Source organism: Sphaerodactylus townsendi, linkage group LG16, assembly GCF_021028975.2.
Source record: "Sphaerodactylus townsendi isolate TG3544 linkage group LG16, MPM_Stown_v2.3, whole genome shotgun sequence".
In the NCBI taxonomy this organism is placed as follows: domain Eukaryota; kingdom Metazoa; phylum Chordata; class Lepidosauria; order Squamata; family Sphaerodactylidae; genus Sphaerodactylus; species Sphaerodactylus townsendi.
In genome coordinates this window covers 15,736,819-15,753,932 of record NC_059440.1, presented here as the reverse complement: position 1 = coordinate 15,753,932, position 17,114 = coordinate 15,736,819, and the positions used below count along the sequence as shown (strand labels likewise).

The 17,114-nt window shown below is 47.3% G+C and overlaps 1 protein-coding gene across 1 annotated transcript in view; it reads left to right on the top strand.

The window, feature by feature from the left end:
* LOC125446011 (ras GTPase-activating protein 4-like) overlaps window positions 1-17,114 on the top strand; it is a 42,692-nt gene that overhangs the window by 16,686 nt on the left and 8,892 nt on the right. Inside the window, 13 exon segments of the mRNA XM_048519478.1 lie at window positions 155-211; window positions 1,136-1,249; window positions 2,340-2,405; window positions 6,902-7,015; window positions 7,240-7,321; window positions 8,690-8,824; window positions 10,261-10,352; window positions 11,165-11,279; window positions 13,095-13,248; window positions 15,284-15,348; window positions 15,466-15,578; window positions 16,379-16,571; window positions 16,967-17,104. Coding sequence (XP_048375435.1) covers window positions 155-211; window positions 1,136-1,249; window positions 2,340-2,405; window positions 6,902-7,015; window positions 7,240-7,321; window positions 8,690-8,824; window positions 10,261-10,352; window positions 11,165-11,279; window positions 13,095-13,248; window positions 15,284-15,348; window positions 15,466-15,578; window positions 16,379-16,571; window positions 16,967-17,104 — 1,438 coding nt within the window.

Genomic DNA, 17,114 nt, shown 5'->3' with positions numbered 1-17,114 from the left:
GAGGGGGTATTTTTCTGTCTTCTGTGCCGGTGATTTTGGCAAGGAAGCTGGTGCCCCGGGTTTCGATCCTTGGCATCTCCAGTGCAATGTATGTTTTTCTAAATACTCTTTGCCATGGATGTTCTTTATTCCTTCTTCTTTCTTTTTCTTTCAGTACAGGAAGCAGTGACCCATACTGCATAGTGAAAATAGACAACGAAGCCATCATCCGGTAAGCCTTCGGTGCCCTAAATCTAACTCTTCCTCTTCTTCCATTCTTTTTTTCTGGGGCAGCAAATAAGAGCAAATCTGAAGTTGGGGTTCAGGGATATTCCCCATGTTTCCGATTGTGTGCGAACGTTCAGAAGGAGTATTTATTTAATTTGTTTTATCCCATTTTTTTTGCCAGATTTGGCTCTCTAAGCAGTTCATGGTAATGAAAAAGAAAAAGGAAAAGGGTATAATTACTACCCTTCAAGTGGGGCTGGGATTCCTCCTGGAATTCTAACTGATCTCTATAGTCTGGAAATGAAAGCTTTGGAAGGCAGACTCATTCTTCTTTAGCTCCCTTCCCTTCCCAAATTCTTCCTTCCATTGGGAGCCAGCATGATGTAGTGGTTAAGAGCAGGTGCGCTCTAATGTGGAGAACTGGGTTTGATTCTCCACCCTGCCACTTGACCTTTGGAGGCTTATCTGGTGAACTAGATTAGCTTGTGCACTCCAACACATGCCAGCTGGGTGACCTTGGGCTTGTCACAGTTCTTCGTGGCTCTCTCAGCCTTATACATCTCACAGGGTGTTTGTTGGGGGGAGGGGGAGGGAAAGGAGATTGTAAGCCCCTTTGAGTCTCCTTACAGGAGAGAAAGGGGGATATAAATCCAAACTCCTCTCCTCCTCCTCCTCCTTCTCCTCCTCCTCCTTCTTCCTTCTCCTCCTCAGCAATCCAGGAATTTGAATTGTGGGGGCTTCTTTAGGGTTTGCTAATGTTGTTAGGTGTGAATGAATGACCTTCCTGATGTTTCCCCAAGCAACATTTATAACTTCAGCTTGTAGACCTGGCTTTCTCAGCTTTAATAATTTCCAAATAATGGCTCTTCTAAGTATTTTCAGAAGACATAGGTCCGTTGTTTATTTGTGATCCCCTTCCTTCCCTCAGGACAGCCACAGTATGGAAAACTCTGTTCCCTTTCTGGAGCGAAGAATATGAGGTCCACCTGCCCCCTACCTTCCACTGTGTGTCCTTCTATGTGATGGATGAAGATGCATTAAGGTATGCTGTCACTTCCTGTTGAGTCCTTCCATGCTTTTTTTTATCCCCTCCTGACCATTCAGTACTAGAGCCAGCATGGTGTAGTTGTTAAGAGCAGGTGGATTCTAATCTGGAGAATCAGATTTGTTTCTCCACTCCTCCACATGAGCGGCAAATTCTAATCTGGTTAACTGGATTTGTTTCCCTGCTCCTACGCATAAAGCCTGCTGGGTGACCTTGAGCCTGCAAAAACCGAATCTTGACGGGATTATATGTATGGTTGTATCAAAAATCTTTTTACATGCCTCTTTACCTGTAATGCTGAAATGCACACGGGCGTGTTAGCAACATGACACATCAAAAATAATGTTTGCAGGCACATGTGCGAGTGCACTGTGGGGTTTTAAACATTGTTTTATCAGTGTGTACATTCTAATCAATAATGCAGAAGAAAGGGAATATGCAAAGGAAGTGAAACCTGTATCATACTGTGCACGCTCTAATTCTGGCATGAATTAGATTCTTGTAGATTCTTGGAATACAGTACTAGAGAGGACTTGCAACTGAACATAGCGGTAAAGAACAGCCATTCGTCGCAACCTGAAGTGAATCTTAGTTGTGATTATTGTATCACATTTCTTATACATGCAGAGTTTGAGCAATAAAGAGGCAGAGGCAGTTGCTTACAGTCAATAAAGTTTACCAACTATAAAAATAGGGAAGGGTAAACTTGGATACAAAAACAAGAAAATATCTTTCTAACTGGCTAGCTCCTTTAGCTAGCTTCTGCTTGGCTATCACATGGCTAATAAACTATTAGAGAGCATGTGCAGAGAGTGAACAAAGGATATACCTAGACCTGCTTGACCAGTGGGGGTCAATTACCTGGCCACTGATTTCTGACCTCACTAACTAATTGGCATGAGGCATGCACAACATTAACTTTTTCATTACTGGATTGTGTGACTGGCACTTGCCAAATACCAACACAACCCTATTCCTAACCTGTATAATCTGACGTTTTCAGGGTTTAACCTTTTGTGGTGGTTTGTGACAACCTTTTGTTCTCTCCCCCCCACCCCTCCTTTCTGTCTCTTCGTTCTTCCGTCAGCCGGGATGATGTGATCGGGAAGGTGTCCCTTACCCACAGCCTTCTGGCTGAACATCCCAAAGGTGAGAGATGTTTCACGGCAACAGCAGAGAATCTATTTATACTTTTGAGTGAGTAAACAGAGCAAAGGAGGCTCTGTGAGTTTTTAAAGCTGTTATTAGGAGTTCTTCTCTGAGTCCGTGACAATCAGGGGTGGGCTGGCAGTTAATACTGCTAGGGAGAAGCCCGGTAGGCCAATGATCTGGACAGCCCCTTGCAATGTGGATGGAAAACCACGAAACCGTGGCTTCAGCAAACAGGTGCAGGAACTGTTGCTGTCTCAAGCCAAAAGGAAGCTGTAGGGACCCTGCTCCTTCCTTGCCTCCTTTGTCAGGGGGTAAACTGGGGGCAGTGCTCTAGGGACACCAGCGTTTAGCTGGGACCTGGGGTTCCTCCCAGAATTGCAGCTTGTCAGATTGTCAGACACAGAGATCTGCAGAATACAAGGATGCTTTGGAGGTCGACTCCAGGGCATTATACCCCGATGAGGTTCCTGTTCTTTTCAAGCTCCATCCCCAAATCTCTGGGAGTTTCCCACCCTGAAGCTGGCAACCCTATCCCCCTACCCTCACCAGCAGCCAAGGGGAACTTGGCCACCTTACAGGGCCTCTTCCGGTCCTGTTTTGCTTCCTGATTTGTTGCTAGTTACGTTGCCTACCTAAGTTGACGTGCGGCCCCTCTCCCTGTAAACTCATTGTCACGTTTGAGCTGCAGACTGGCCCAGGTTCATAAGAGATCGTGTAAGCAGAGGCGGATCTGCAATGATTTGGGGGGAAAGCAGCAGGCCCAAGAATGCTGCTTTCTAAAGATCCCAGAAGCCTTCTTGTCTGTGGCTGGAATAGTTTCATTCCAATTAGAAATACCTGCAAGTCTGCCTTCACGGTTTTAAAACGGACAGAGCAATCCAGAACATAGTTACTCCGGTCTAAGCCCGCTGAAGTTGAGGGGCTTAGACTGGAGTCACTCTGCTCCAGATTGCACTATAAGAAACAGTGTGGGAGTTCGTTTCTTTCCCCTACCCCTTCTTTTCCATTGCACCCTGCATTTATTTTATTTAATTTAATATCCCGCCCTCCCCAAGCCAAGGCGGCCTCAGGGCAGCATAGCCCACTGACTCCTGTTCTGTGCTCCTCTGCTCCCCTTGACCAGCTGATAGATTGGCTGGTTGCCTTCCTGGAGAAGAGGGGATGGGCCCATCCCAATGAGCTCCAGTTCCCAAAGCACAGCCTTGCCAATTCTTTCCCTCGCCCCCCCACCCCCCGCCCCCACCAAATCCTGTTTGCATCTACAACTCTCCATAAATGGGAGTTTCCTTCTTGCTGAAGCAGGCCACTTGAAGCAGGAGGGCTGCGTTTTACGAACGATCCCAGTAGCAATTTTTCATTCCCTGTTTGACAGCCACAGTCTTAACACACTACTTGTTTAGTTCAGAACTCCTGGGGGGGTTTTTCCCCCCTAAGTTGATAATTCAATTTTTTTCCTTTGGGGAAAAATGACATTGAAACACATGTTTGTTAGCGGCCGTGAGCCCAACTTGGGTTGGGGAGGGCGGGGTATTAAATAAAATAAAATAAATAGATGATGCAATGGAAAAGAAGGGGTAGGGGAATGAAATGAACTCTCACACTGCTTCTTATTGTTTCTTAGGAGCAGCAGTGGCGTAGTGGTTAAGAGCAGGTGCGCTCTCATCTGGAGAACCGGGTTTGATTCCCTGCTTTACCGCTTGAGTTTTGGAGGCTTATCTGGGGAACTAGATTAGCCTGTGCACGGCAACATACGCTAGCTGGGTGACCTTGGGCTAGTCACAGCTCTTCGGAGCTCTCTCAGCCCCACCCACCTCATAGGGTGTTTGTTGTGGGGAGGGAAAGGAGATTGTAAGCCCCTTTGAGTCTCCTTACAGGAGAGAAAGGGTGGGATATAAACCCAAACTCTTCTCTTCTTCTTATAGTGCAGTCTGGACTTCATTGGGCTTAGACTGGAGTAACTCTGTTCTGAATTTTAAAGCTGTGAAGGCAGACTTGCAGGTATTTCTAATATGCATGAAACTGTTCTGACTTCAGACAAGAAGACTTCTGGGATCTTTAGAAAGCAGCATTCCGGAGTGTGCTGCTGTTTCCCCAGATCTTTGCAGGTCCACCTCTGTTTGCGTCTTCTTCTGAATCTGGGCCATAGAAAGGAACAGGTTAGAGAGGCAGGAAATGAGCAGGTGGGAGAAGTTTCCCACAGCCGAATTCCTTTTGCCCCCTCTCCCCACACCGTGCTCTTTGCTGTCGCCTGTCTGCTGGGCTAGACAGGAGCCCAGAGAGGACGTGAGTTGCTTGCTGAAAGACCAGCCAGACGTGCGGGGGGGGGGCGAGGGGGGAGGACCCCATGACTCATTCTCAAGGCGTAGGAGGAAGGCCTCTCTCAGAAAAGCAACCCCCTCCCCTCGGCGGCAGCTGCCGGGCTGGTCATACCCTCCTGGCTCAAAGTGATTAGAGGCCCTCGGCTTTGGAGCCGGGTTTGAATGACATTGACGTGTAGTGTACGGATGTTGCAGCATCAATGAACAAGGATAGATCCTTCTGCCAACAATAGGAATGCAGGTTCCACGTCCATAGTCACAATTACAAAGTGCCTGCCCCGGGAGAATCCGGGGTCCCTAGTTAAACAACATTGAAAGTGATGCTGTTTTGGGGTGGATTATCCCCCACCCTGAAACAGCATCACTTTCAATGTGGCGTAGTGGTTAAGAGCAGGTGCATTCTAATCTGGAGGAACTGGGTTGGATTCCCTGCTCTGCCACTTGAGCTGTGGAGGCTTATCTGGGGAATTCAGATTAGCCTGTGCACTCCCACACACGCCAGCTGGGTGACCTTGGGCTAGTCACAGCTTCTCGGAGCTCTCTCAGCCCCACCCACCTCACAGGGTGTTTGTTGTGAGGGGGGAAGGACAAGGAGATTGTAAGCCCCTTTGAGTCTCCTAAAAGGAGAGAAAGGGGGGATATAAATCCAAATTCTTCTTCTTTTTCTTCTACAGGTATAAGTACATTGCATGAATAAATTTGCATATAAATTTGCATATAAAAACCATAATGCCTATGTCAGGGTCAGTATGTCAGTATGATATTACATAGGCCAGGGGTCTGCAACCTGTGGCTCTCCAGATGTTCATGGACTGCTGGCAGAGGCTGATGGGAATTGTAGTCCATGAACATCTGGAGAGCCACAGGTTGCAGACCCCTGGCCTATGTAATATCGACTCTACGGAACCCACAGTAAAAAGTGGAGAACCCAAACGTTCTATGTATGTGAAAAGAAACCAGAGGGACCATTTGGCCCTTCCTCATTTGAACGAGTCTCTCGATTTCTCTTTCTGTGCTATAAATATCTGGGTAATAACCATTAGATCAGCTCGCCGAGTGGGTTTTCTGACTCATTCTAGGCTGTATCCAGACTGTGATGCCATCCGTCTTTTGAAAGGGGTCGGCTTGGCTGGAGAGAGGTTTAGTCATTATTTGAAAGAACCACGCACGCCACAGCTTCTCTGCTTTTGTAGATGTCGGGAAATTAGTTTGCGACGAATTCAGCACCTATCGAACGATTGCAAATAGCTGCCCTAAGGGGGAGCGTGGTGCAGATGTTTTCATATTCATCTACTGCCGGTTCATGATTTGCGGCTTAGTCTGTTAACAGGCTGGTATGTTGAGAATATTACACCCATGCGTACTCCAACTCACTAGGTGAGTAATATTTCAACATTATCTTGCTTCCATAATTATAAGGTTATATAAATAGCATTTTAAGTCAGTATTGACCGTCAGGTATGGCTATAAAACCTCTAGATTAGGTTTTTATTTCGGCAGTCCTTTGTCAAGCCAATAATTGTTGTATAAAGTATTCTTTTTCCTTACTCCTCTAGGAGCACAACTGTTTTTTCTTACACTAGATAGTTTCCAAACTGAATTCAAATTTCCCTTGAATGGCTCTTCTTTAAATAGTCCTTCTCTCTGGATATCAGGATCTCATGTGAAAGATGAAAAAGAATACTTTATACAACAATTATTGGCTTGACAAAGGACTGCCGAAATAAAAACCTAATCTAGAGGTTTTATAGCCATACCTGACGGTGTACTGACTTACAAAAATCTTTCTTGTATATTTATGGACAGCAAGATAATGTTGAAATATTACTCACCTAGTGAGTTGGAGTACGCATGGGTGTAATATTTGTGACAGTACCTGTTGTACACCTGCCTTGGTTATTAAGGTGGTATGTTGAGACAGCAGGGCTGGCAAGAAGTCGGGAGGTGGGAGGCGAACCAGAACATCCTCAGAACTGTGATGATGTTTTACTGCAGATCTGGAGACGATCTGTTTGTTGTCAGACAGATGGGCTGGAAGTTGCCAGAGCTATCTTTTGCATGGCATTTCTGATGCGTGCAACTCTTCAATTTAGCTTCGCCTTGCACCATCCCTGCAAGGTAGGACACTGACGCTCTCACAGGGTACACTGCCGCCCCAGCTCTTTTGCTTCCAGGTTGGCAGCGGCTGGCTTGAATCCTCACTGAAGTCGCACCCTGATGAGGGGAGGTACAGGGGAACTTCACCTCCGATCAAATCGTAAGAAGCTGCTTGCCAGGTGCGTTCGGCTGCTCGGTAAGACTGACTTGACTGTTACTTCTCCTGTCACTGTTAGGGGAATTAACATTCTCCTGTTGTATCTCTGTGCAGGGTAGACATACTAATTAAACTGCTCACAACATCCCTGCAAGGTATCCTAGGCTGAGCAAGAAGGGGATTTTCCCAAAGCCACATTTTCTTTGCTTTGCAATAGGGCCCTACATTCATCCTTTTCTTCTCTTCCCTCTTTTTCTTCCCAGGGATTTGGCTCGGAAGGACCGGAATGGAGCCTCCGACCCCTTTGTCAGAGTTCGCTATAACAGCAAGACGCAGGAGACTTCCGTAAGTCTGGACCGTGGGTGGGGGGGGGGGTGGAGAAGAAGACAAGGCTAAAGAAAGTGATGGCTGTGTTCTGATGATAAGAAGGTGTGTGTTCCCCCCATACTAGCACCTTCCCAAGATCTGCATACTAGACCATCCCCTGTCTCTTTGAAATCCATTCCTCTTTTTTTCTGGTGATGCATAGGGCAGAAATGCTGACATTTGAGCAGTGTTGGAAATAGGGACCGGTAGTTAACATGGGGAGAGCCCTGCTGGGTCAGGCCTGGGGCGGGGGGGTCAAATGTCCCCAGGCTGCAGCAAACAAATTGCCTCCAGATCTGCAGTAAAACATCATCACAGACATATTTTATTCATTCATTCATTCATTCATTCATTCATTCATTCATTCATTCATTCATTGACTGATTGATTGATTGATTGATTGATTGATTGATTTATTTATTTATTTATTTATTTATTTATTTATTTATTTATTTATTTATTTATTTATTTATTTATTTATTTATTTGGTCTTCCAAACCGCCCTATCCCCGGGGGGCTCTGGGCGGTGTACAACATAAAATTCTATCACAGCATAACCAAATAAAGGAGCGAAGCTTAACCGCATAGATAAATTGCAAATTATACGGCTCCATCAATTTTAAAACATAACTTACTAAATCCCTTAAAAACAGCGGTTGATACAATAAAAGATGTCCAGCAAGACCCAGATTTGAAAACCCTCCCCCAAGAGGGGGAGAACGGCGGGCCCTATTGATATAAAGTGACCCTGATGTGAAAGAAGCAAAAGGGGGCACTTCATTCATACGGGGTCAAATGTCCCCAGGTTGCAGCCATTTAGTCACATGGGGGGTGGAAAATTGCCCCCCCACCCCCCTCCTCCTTCCCCCTGAGTCCATACACTGACTTCAAGACCTGGTGCAAAAAAATGTTGTTTGATCATGGTGGGGGAGGGCAACCACCCATACAGAATGGGGGGGGGGCAGAAAACTCAAATTTTGCACGGGGCTACATTTTCCCTCGATGCCTCTGGTCAGGCCAGTCAATCATCTAGTCCAGCATCCTTTGGGAAATCCCCAATCAAGGACACAGAAGCCAAAACATCCCCCCCCCCCCCCCCCCCCCCCCCCCCCCCCCCCCCCCCCCCCCCCCCCCACCTCACTTGCATTCACAGGTTCGCCTATGAACAGGGGGGCTTGACTTACCCGGCCAAAGCCAACAGAGCCCCTTCTGGGCCTTCTCCAGCTGTTGGTCAACGCCCATTAAGTAGCCATTTATGCCAATCGCCAGGATTTATTTATTCGATTTTTATACCGCTCTGCCTGTCACCCCAGTCGCCGAGTAGTTCCCACATTGCCCCCTCTCCAGGTGATCAAAAAGTCCTGCTATCCAAGATGGAACGAGGCTTTCGAGTTTGACCTGGATGTGTCGGCCCCAGAGAAGCTGTGCGTCGTAGAGGTTTGGGATTGGGACCTTGTCAGTAAGAACGACTTTCTGGGGAAGGTAAGAGAGAGACAGGGAGAAGACAGACATGAAGCCAGAGGTGGGATCCAGCAGGTTCTCACCAGTTCCCGAGAGTGGGTTACTAATCATTTGTGTGTGCTGAGAGGGGGTTACTAATTGGGCCTGCTTTTCCATTAGAAATTCCATTAGGTCCAAAAGTCATAAAGTCCTGTTGTTTCCCTATGTGGCTGTTTAAGCGAAGTGGTAAGAAAGCGGGATAATTATCCCTGGAAACTATTGGGCCGTTTTAAAACAAAGTTTTAGGAAATAGGGTAAAAGTTCCCTTGTTTTAAGGAAAGTATCCTCCCTTTTTGATTTCTAGAAACAAAATGGAAGTATTTGAAAGTATTAAATTGTATTTGACAGGCAGAATCAATTAGAGGAGAAGTAGTTGTTTTTCTGCTGGCAGTGGACTATAGGACTTGCTATAATGAGTTTTAAATTATGGACAGAAAGATACCAAAGCTGGAAATTAGGAACTTTTTTTTTACAGTAAGAGTTTTTTTACAGTAACAGAGAAGTCTATTAATGCCCTCGGGCCTCGAATGCCCGCCCTGCACTTGATCGTGCTCCTCATTTCAGCTCCATTGGCGCTACGCCACTGTTTGAATCCCACCACCATGGGAACCTGTTACTAACATTTTTGGATCCCACCACTGCATGAAACATTTATAGAGAGTGGACTATGTTGGAAGCAGCAGCTAAAGAACAGTCACCTCTGCTTTTTGCCTGGGGTGGTGGTGGGGGCCCTTTGCCAAAGGAGGCCCCTTTTCTGCAATCCACCGGGACGCATTTTATCTGTTGCCAGTCTATCCTAGATCTGAATTATATTTTTATTCCATGCTTGGTGGAATGGGGTCTAGAGGCCCTTCCACACAGGCAGAATAATCCACTTCCAATGCACTTTGCATTTGTATTTTACTGTGCGGAATAGCAAAATCCACTTGCAAACAACTGTGAAAGTGGATGGAAAGGGCATTATTCTGCATGTGTGGAAGGGGCCTCAGTGGTGCTGGACGACCTCTTCATGTGCTCCCCACTCTAGTGGAGAGGTGCCACCTTAAATGTTATTTCTGTGTTTTGCACACAAACATACAGCAGGATTCATCAATATAATTTACCCTCTGTTTAGCTGACTTTGAGGCATCTCACATGTCAAGAGTGAGTCGACGCAACTCTTTGACTGCCATAGTTTCCTGCCGAGAGGCAATGGCTCAGTAGAGTGCAGTAGTTTTGCGCTTTGTATGCGGATCTTTCGTTCAGTCCCTGGCACTCCAGCTGGAGGAGTTCATGTGCTGGGGAAGACACTTCTTTGCTAGAAATCCCAGAGAGCTACCACCGGTCCAAGAAAAAAACTGACACTCAACAGACCAAGATCCTGACTTGGTAGAAGGCAGTTTCATGCGTTCAGTCTGTGTTTCACTCGTTTCTCGCAGGTGGTGTTCAATATCCAGGGGCTGCTTACTATTCAGCAAGAGGAAGGCTGGTTTCTCCTCCAACCGGACAAATCAAAGCCGCCGCAGGATGAGTGAGTTTCTGTTTTGAGGAGGATCACCTGGTCTCCAGGGATAGTAGACAGTGGTGGGATTCAGCAGGTTCCGCACTTTAATTTCAGCAAGAGACTCCGGTTGATTGTTAAAATGGTGCTTGTAAACCACCAGTTGTTAAATTATCTGAATTCCCACCACCGGAACCAGTTGTTAAATTATTTCAATCCCACCACTGTAGAGTCCTCTGATTGTATAAAGCTGGGATGAGCTCCAGAGACGATTGTGTGTGTCGCAGCCGAATTACGGCGACCCGGTAGGGTTTGCACGGCAAGAGATGAACAGAACTAATTTGTGATTGCAGGCATCTGTGTAGAGCTGTGTAGTCCTAGACTATCAGGGAAAATAAAATGGCATCAAGTCACAGTTGACTTACAGCAATCCCTCATGGGATTTTTAAAAAATGTACTTATTTAACAATAATTTTTTTAGATTAAATTCAACAGCATTGTATACATTTCGTTAACGTTTTAGTATAAACATTAAAGAATAAGGAGGAAAAAAGAGTAACAATTATTTACATAGATATGAAAAGCATTCGTAAACATTAGATTTGGTGGAAATATAATATACATTCAATGTGAAAATACTTAATCAGATTATTCACTAACAAGAAACATCTAATTTATGATAGAAAAATTCAGCTTGTTCATTACTTTACATTTAAATTTTTGTTATATCAAAATAAAAAAATTCAAATGTTCATTAACTACACCTTCCCAGGTTACTGGTATCCTAGCCCGCTCCATGCATGCTCCTGGGATCATCATTGTCTTTTTTTTTCCTTTCTCAGAGGCAACCTGGGTGCCTTGCACCTCCAAGTGCGCCTTCGGGATGAGATGGGGCTCCCATCCAGTCACTACCAGCCACTGGTGCAGCTTCTGTGCCAAGAAGTTAAGGCGGCCCAGGTGAGATGTGACCAGACTTTTTCTGCGGACGTCCCCGGTGTCTTATTTCCTTCCAGGATCCCTTGGGAGTTGTAGCTACTCTGCGTTTAAAGGCTGAAAGATCCCTGTTTAGTTCCTCAAACAAAAAGCTGCTGTGGAGGGCCTCAGTATGGATCAAGACTGTTGGTCTAGGGCACAGGTGTCAAACTCACAGCCCTCCAGATGTTATGGACTACAGTTCCCATCATCCCTGATGGAACCGTAGTCCCATAACATCTGGAGGAGCTGTGAGTTTGACACCTATATTAGGCAGTTTGGTGAGAACCTTTTCCCCTCAAAGAGCCATTTGGCTCCCCACTCTCCCAGCTCCCTGCGCACGCCCCCCCTCCGCTCCCCGCCCACTTGCATTCGCTCGCCCCCGCCCAGCTCACCCCTCCCCAGCCACCCAGGGCAGAAGCGTGGGAGTAGGCCAACCAGCTGCAGCGTCGCGCGCCCGCCCTGCTCTCCTTGCAGGCCGGGTGAAAAAGCGTCCCGGCCCGGCTCCTGGTCTGGTGGCCGCCCAGGTGAGTGGCGCCCGCCCTGCTCCCTTGCTGGGGTGAAGGATCCAGCGAGCCCGGCCAGGCCAGCCGCCCGAGGCCGAAGTCAAGCCAGCCCTGCTCACTTGCAGGCCGGGTGAGAGTCCCAGCCCGGCTCAGTCTGGCCGGCCGCTTGGCGAGGCTGAGGTGAAGCGCCAGCCCTGCTCCCTTGCAGGAGGGTGAAAGAAAGGAGTCCCAGCTGACCGGCCAGATCAAGCCACCAGGCCCGAGTGGCCCAGCGCCCTGCTCCTTGCAGGCGGGGTGAAAGGTCTTTCGTCGGCTTTCCGGCCAGGCAAACGCCCGAGGCCCGAGTGTTAGAATCGCAATTCCCTGCTCAGTTTGTCAAGCGGGTGAATTGGCCATGCTGGTAGGGCATGGGCCATGGGAACCATAGGTTGTAGTTCCTGGAACATCCTTGAGAGCCGCGAGGTTCCCGACCTCTGGTCTAGGGGAAGAGAAATATTAATGTCCCAATCCCATTTTGGCTCCCCACACCATATGCACCCTTCACAGCTGTGTTTTGCTGCTTAGTTACACATCTGGGAATTGTCCTATGTCATTATTGGGTCATTAATATTGTCATTCTTTGACCCTGTTGAAATGATTCACTCTCTTGTCTGCAGACATTTTCTTCTTGGCTAAACTGGATTTCTTTTCTTTTGTTTCCCCATATCTTTCGGGCAAATGCTATAGTGTCTCCCAATGTGATGTCACTTCTGGGTCAGTTGGAAGTGATGTCATGGCCAGTGGAAGGATACTCCCTTTGTACTCGAAAGACTTATCGGCCCCATTTCGCTAGAAATATTAAGGTTTGCATGGATGTGACTTAACTAGAATTACTGTAGTTATCACGCGTTCGATTTCTACGTGTTATTGTTTGCACCTTGTATATGTACGCTTGTATGAGGTTTTGATAGTTTATTTCTATATACAGTATATGTTTTGCACTGAAACGCATATTAAATTTAGGCAGCAATTGGCGTGCAATGCGTCTTCTTTTTTCCCTTGCATGGCAGTGGAGATGCCCACTCCCTCCCACCCATCCTTTCTGTCTGTCATTTTTTCTCCACTGCTTATCTGAGCAGTGATAGGCAGAGGTGGGGGTGGAAGGTGTGCTGCCAAAAGGGGAGATCTGGTAACCCTGACCCCTTTCCCTGCACACCAGATCATGTTTTCAGGTAGCTTTCCCCTATTAAGTTATTTATGACTATTTACAATCTTTGTGGGAATTGTTTTCTCAGCTTTCTCTGTCCCCTCACAGGACAGAAAAGCACATTTAATAACCCTCATTGATGAAACTACGACTGCTGAGTGCCGGCAGGAAGTTGCCATCAACCTTGTCAAGCTCTTCCTAGGACAAGGTTTAGCCAAAGAGTTGCTGGATCTTCTCATCAAGCTAGAATTGGACAAAACCGGTACGTACCCCGGGCACAGCAAAATTAAGAGGGTGATCTCTGTATGGTTTGAACCCCCCCCCTTCATAGCACTGGAGTGGAGGGTGACTGGGGGGGAAGGAATTCCTACCCGAGGCTCCAGATAAAGTGACTAAGAGAGGTGTTATCAGCTCTTGTTCACCAAATGTTTACAAAGGCAGCAGTATTTTAAATAATCTGTATGATAATGAACTAAAGCCGTGGTGGCGAACCTTTGGCACTCCAGATGTTATGGACTACAATTCCCATCAGCCCCGACAGCATGGCCAATTGGCCATGCTGGCAAGAGCTGATGGGAATTGTAGTCCATAACATCTGGAGTGCCAAAGGTTCGCCACCACTGAACTAAAGGGATTGGTTGATTTTGGCTGAGCTGCTGTGATGTCAGAGAGGCAGGGCAGGCAGAACAGTCTTTGGTTGGTTGAGCTGCTTCTACTCTAGAAGAGAAGATGATACCCTTGGAAAAGAAGCAGACAAAACAGGGATCCTAGGAAAGGAGATTAAAGGAAGTGATTCTAAAGGCTTTTCTGTATTCTCAGTGTCCCCTGCTTGTAAGTTCCTGTATCTTTAAGGGGTTTCCCCCATTCCACACATATTTTGCACCCTCTAGTGGTCCATTCAATATCACACATGTTTATATCCAGCATATGTCCCTGCAGATTCAAATGCAGGCAGACATGCTGGGTATAAGCCCTCTGTAATTTCGAATTGACCACTAGAGGGCACAAAACACATGAGGAACTGAACCCCCCCCCTCCCGAGAAACAGGAACTTACCAGCGAGGATAATAAGAATGAAGAAAATATGAAGGCAACTGGGAGAAGAGGCGATCCACAGGAGTCTCACATACTCCATCATTCTTTGTTTGCAAGGGACTGTCCATATTTTCTAGCCTTGGCCCCATGAATCCTCACATTTTTGTTTCTTTTAGTCTTTGGGGAGACTTTTTAAAACCTTTTGCTAGCGTCTTGTTGCTAATGGTGCCAGTATTCAGGCTTCATTTCCCTCCCTAGGTTCTCTCGAAATTTAACGTCTAAATGTTCTGATGGATACACTGTCTCTCAAATGTCATGTGCAAATTACTATCTGCTGCTTCACATGCCAGCAAAGCTTATCAAACGGCTGAGTCTTGCCTAACGTATCTGTCAAGAGTAAAGAACAAAGCATTTCTGTGCTTTGGACTGGGGCGGGGGGTGAGATCCAAGCTAGCTGTATTCATTATTGAACATAGTCTAGAACTCAGGCAGCTTCCATACCTACTTATCAGTTTTCGTCAGCATGGCCACCACATGGCTGACAGAGGCTGATGGGAATCTACAGGTTCCCGAACATCCGGAGAGTCAGCATGGCCAATTGGCCATGCATTAGATGATGCATTTTCAGTTCACTGTAGCTATTGTTTACAACGGGATTTTCCTGTTTCACACAAGACAGTCCAGTTGTGAACCATCACTCTAGTGCATGCAGAATGCATTATCCAACAAATGTGTGAAAGCACATGGGATGTCTAGTACAGGGGTCTGCAACCTGCGGCTCTCCAGGTGTTCATGGACTACAATTCCCATCAGCCCCTGCCAGCATGGCCAATTGGGATTTGTAGTCCATGAACATCTGGAGAGCCGCAGGTTGCAGACCCCTGGTCTAGTACATCAAGTCATTCCAAAGGACCCCAGGGTCTGATTCGGCTTGGCAACGTGGCTTGGAGGGTGAAGAGGCTGCAGGGAGACTATTTGTCTCACCATGACCCCTTCTGCACATGCAGATCAATGCACGTTCAATCCATTTTCACAATTGTTTGCAAGCGGATTTTGCTATTCCGCACCGTAAAATCCAGCTGCAAAGCGCATTGAAAGTGGATTGAAAGTGCATTGTTTTGCATGTGTAGGAGGGACCCATGTTAGTGTTACTGTCTTCCTCCTCCTCCTCTTCCTCCTCCTCCTTTTTAAAAAAAATGCAAACTATATAGCCCCAGGTTGTGTGATTAGGCACCAATCGTGGGGGCTTTCCTTTGTTTCAGATGAGCCAAACACTCTCTTTCGGAGCAACTCTCTGGCCTCTAAGTCGATGGAGTCCTTCCTGAAGGTAAGAGCCAAGCTTGCAGTCTGCTGGTGAGAATGTGGCCTGTGTAAAAGCCATTGTCTGAGACTGCCACTAATAGCCTCACTGCTTCTGTCCATCTCTCCACGTGCCGTCCTGCAGGTGGCAGGAATGCAATATCTCCATAAAGTCCTGGGCCCCACCATCAACCGCATGTTTGAAGAAAAGAGATACATCGAACTGGATCCCCACAAAGTGGAGAGCAAAGATGTTGGGTAAGAGGAGCCGACAGAGAGCGTGGAAGAGTCACGTCTACCTATTCCTGCCTCCTGTTTTTCTGTGGTGGCTGACATATGGCTCTGGGAACCTCCAGGCAGGGTCTGAAAGCAACAGCGACTGTCATTCAGAGATACACTGCTGTCGAACTTGGAGGTTCTGTCTATTTATCTAGATACTTATACCCTGCTTTTTCTCCCGAGTGGGGGCCCAAAGCATTCACAACTTCTGTCCTCACTTCTTCTGTTTTATACCTTACAACAAACAACCCTGTGAAGAAGGCCACCCAGCTTCCATGGCAAAATGGTGATTTTAACCTAGTACAGGGGTCTGCAACCTGCGGCTCTCCAGATGTTCATGGACTCCAAATCACATCAGCCCCTGCCAGCATGGCCAATTGTAGTCCATGAACATCTGGAGAGCCGCAGGTTGCAGACCCCTGACCTAGTCAGTCTACTACTACGCCATGCTGGTTCTTATAATGGCTAACAGCCTCCCCTCCCGTCTATTTTTCTAATTTCCTTCTGTAGCCATCTAAGCCAATGACTGTGTGTGGCTGCGAGTTCCACACATTAATTGTCCCTGCGGAATCCCCTGCCCATCATTTTGTCATCTGCCTTTCTGAGAGGGGAACAATACTTTCTCCACACTCTATGTGCAATAAGATAATTGATGCCATTCACACAACCAGAACATGTTGAGGAATGGATGAATTGGGACTGCCCACGTTGCCTGGGGATCCTTCAGGAATGGGGCAGAAGTTGGAGTCTTGACAGGTGTGTCTTGACTTCCTGGCCAGATGCTCCAGCCTCCACCGGACCCTGAGTGACAGCGACGTGGTCGAACAGAGCGTTCACATCCTTCGGTCCTACTTGACCGACCTCCTCGCCGCCGTCGCCAAGTCCATCAAGCTGTGTCCTGCTGTCATTCGTGCTACCTTTCGCCAGCTTTTCAAGAGAGTCGGGGAGCGTTTCCCTGAAGAGAAAGACCAGGTGAGTGCAGGGAAATCTTAGCCCCATCCTTCTCCTAGCCCAGGGGTAGGGAACCTGCGGCTCTCCAGATGTTCAGGAACTACAATTCCCATCAGCCTCTGTCAGCATGGCCAATTGGCCATGCTGGTAGGGGCTGATGGGAATTGTAGTTCCTGAACATCTGGAGAGCCGCAGGTTCCCTACCCCTGTCCTAGCCGTAATGAATCTCAAAGCCTCCAAACTGCTGAGAATGCTGCTGTAGCAGCATGGAGGAAGATGCTTACATCTGGTTCAAGACCCTGGTCATCTCCGTGGAGGGCATGCCAGGCAGGTGGAATTAGAACTGCAAATGCCAGCAGGTGACTCTCTCCATCCCTATTGACGCGAACTCCTCCCTGTTCTTTCTCCATCTGCAGAACGTCAAGTTCATTGCCATCACCAGCTTCCTCTGCCTGCGCTTCTTCTCCCCGGCTATTATGTCCCCCAAACTGTTTCACCTGCGAGAGAAACACCCCGATGCCCGCACCAGCCGAGCCCTGCTGCTCCTAGCTAAGGTAAGGCTGC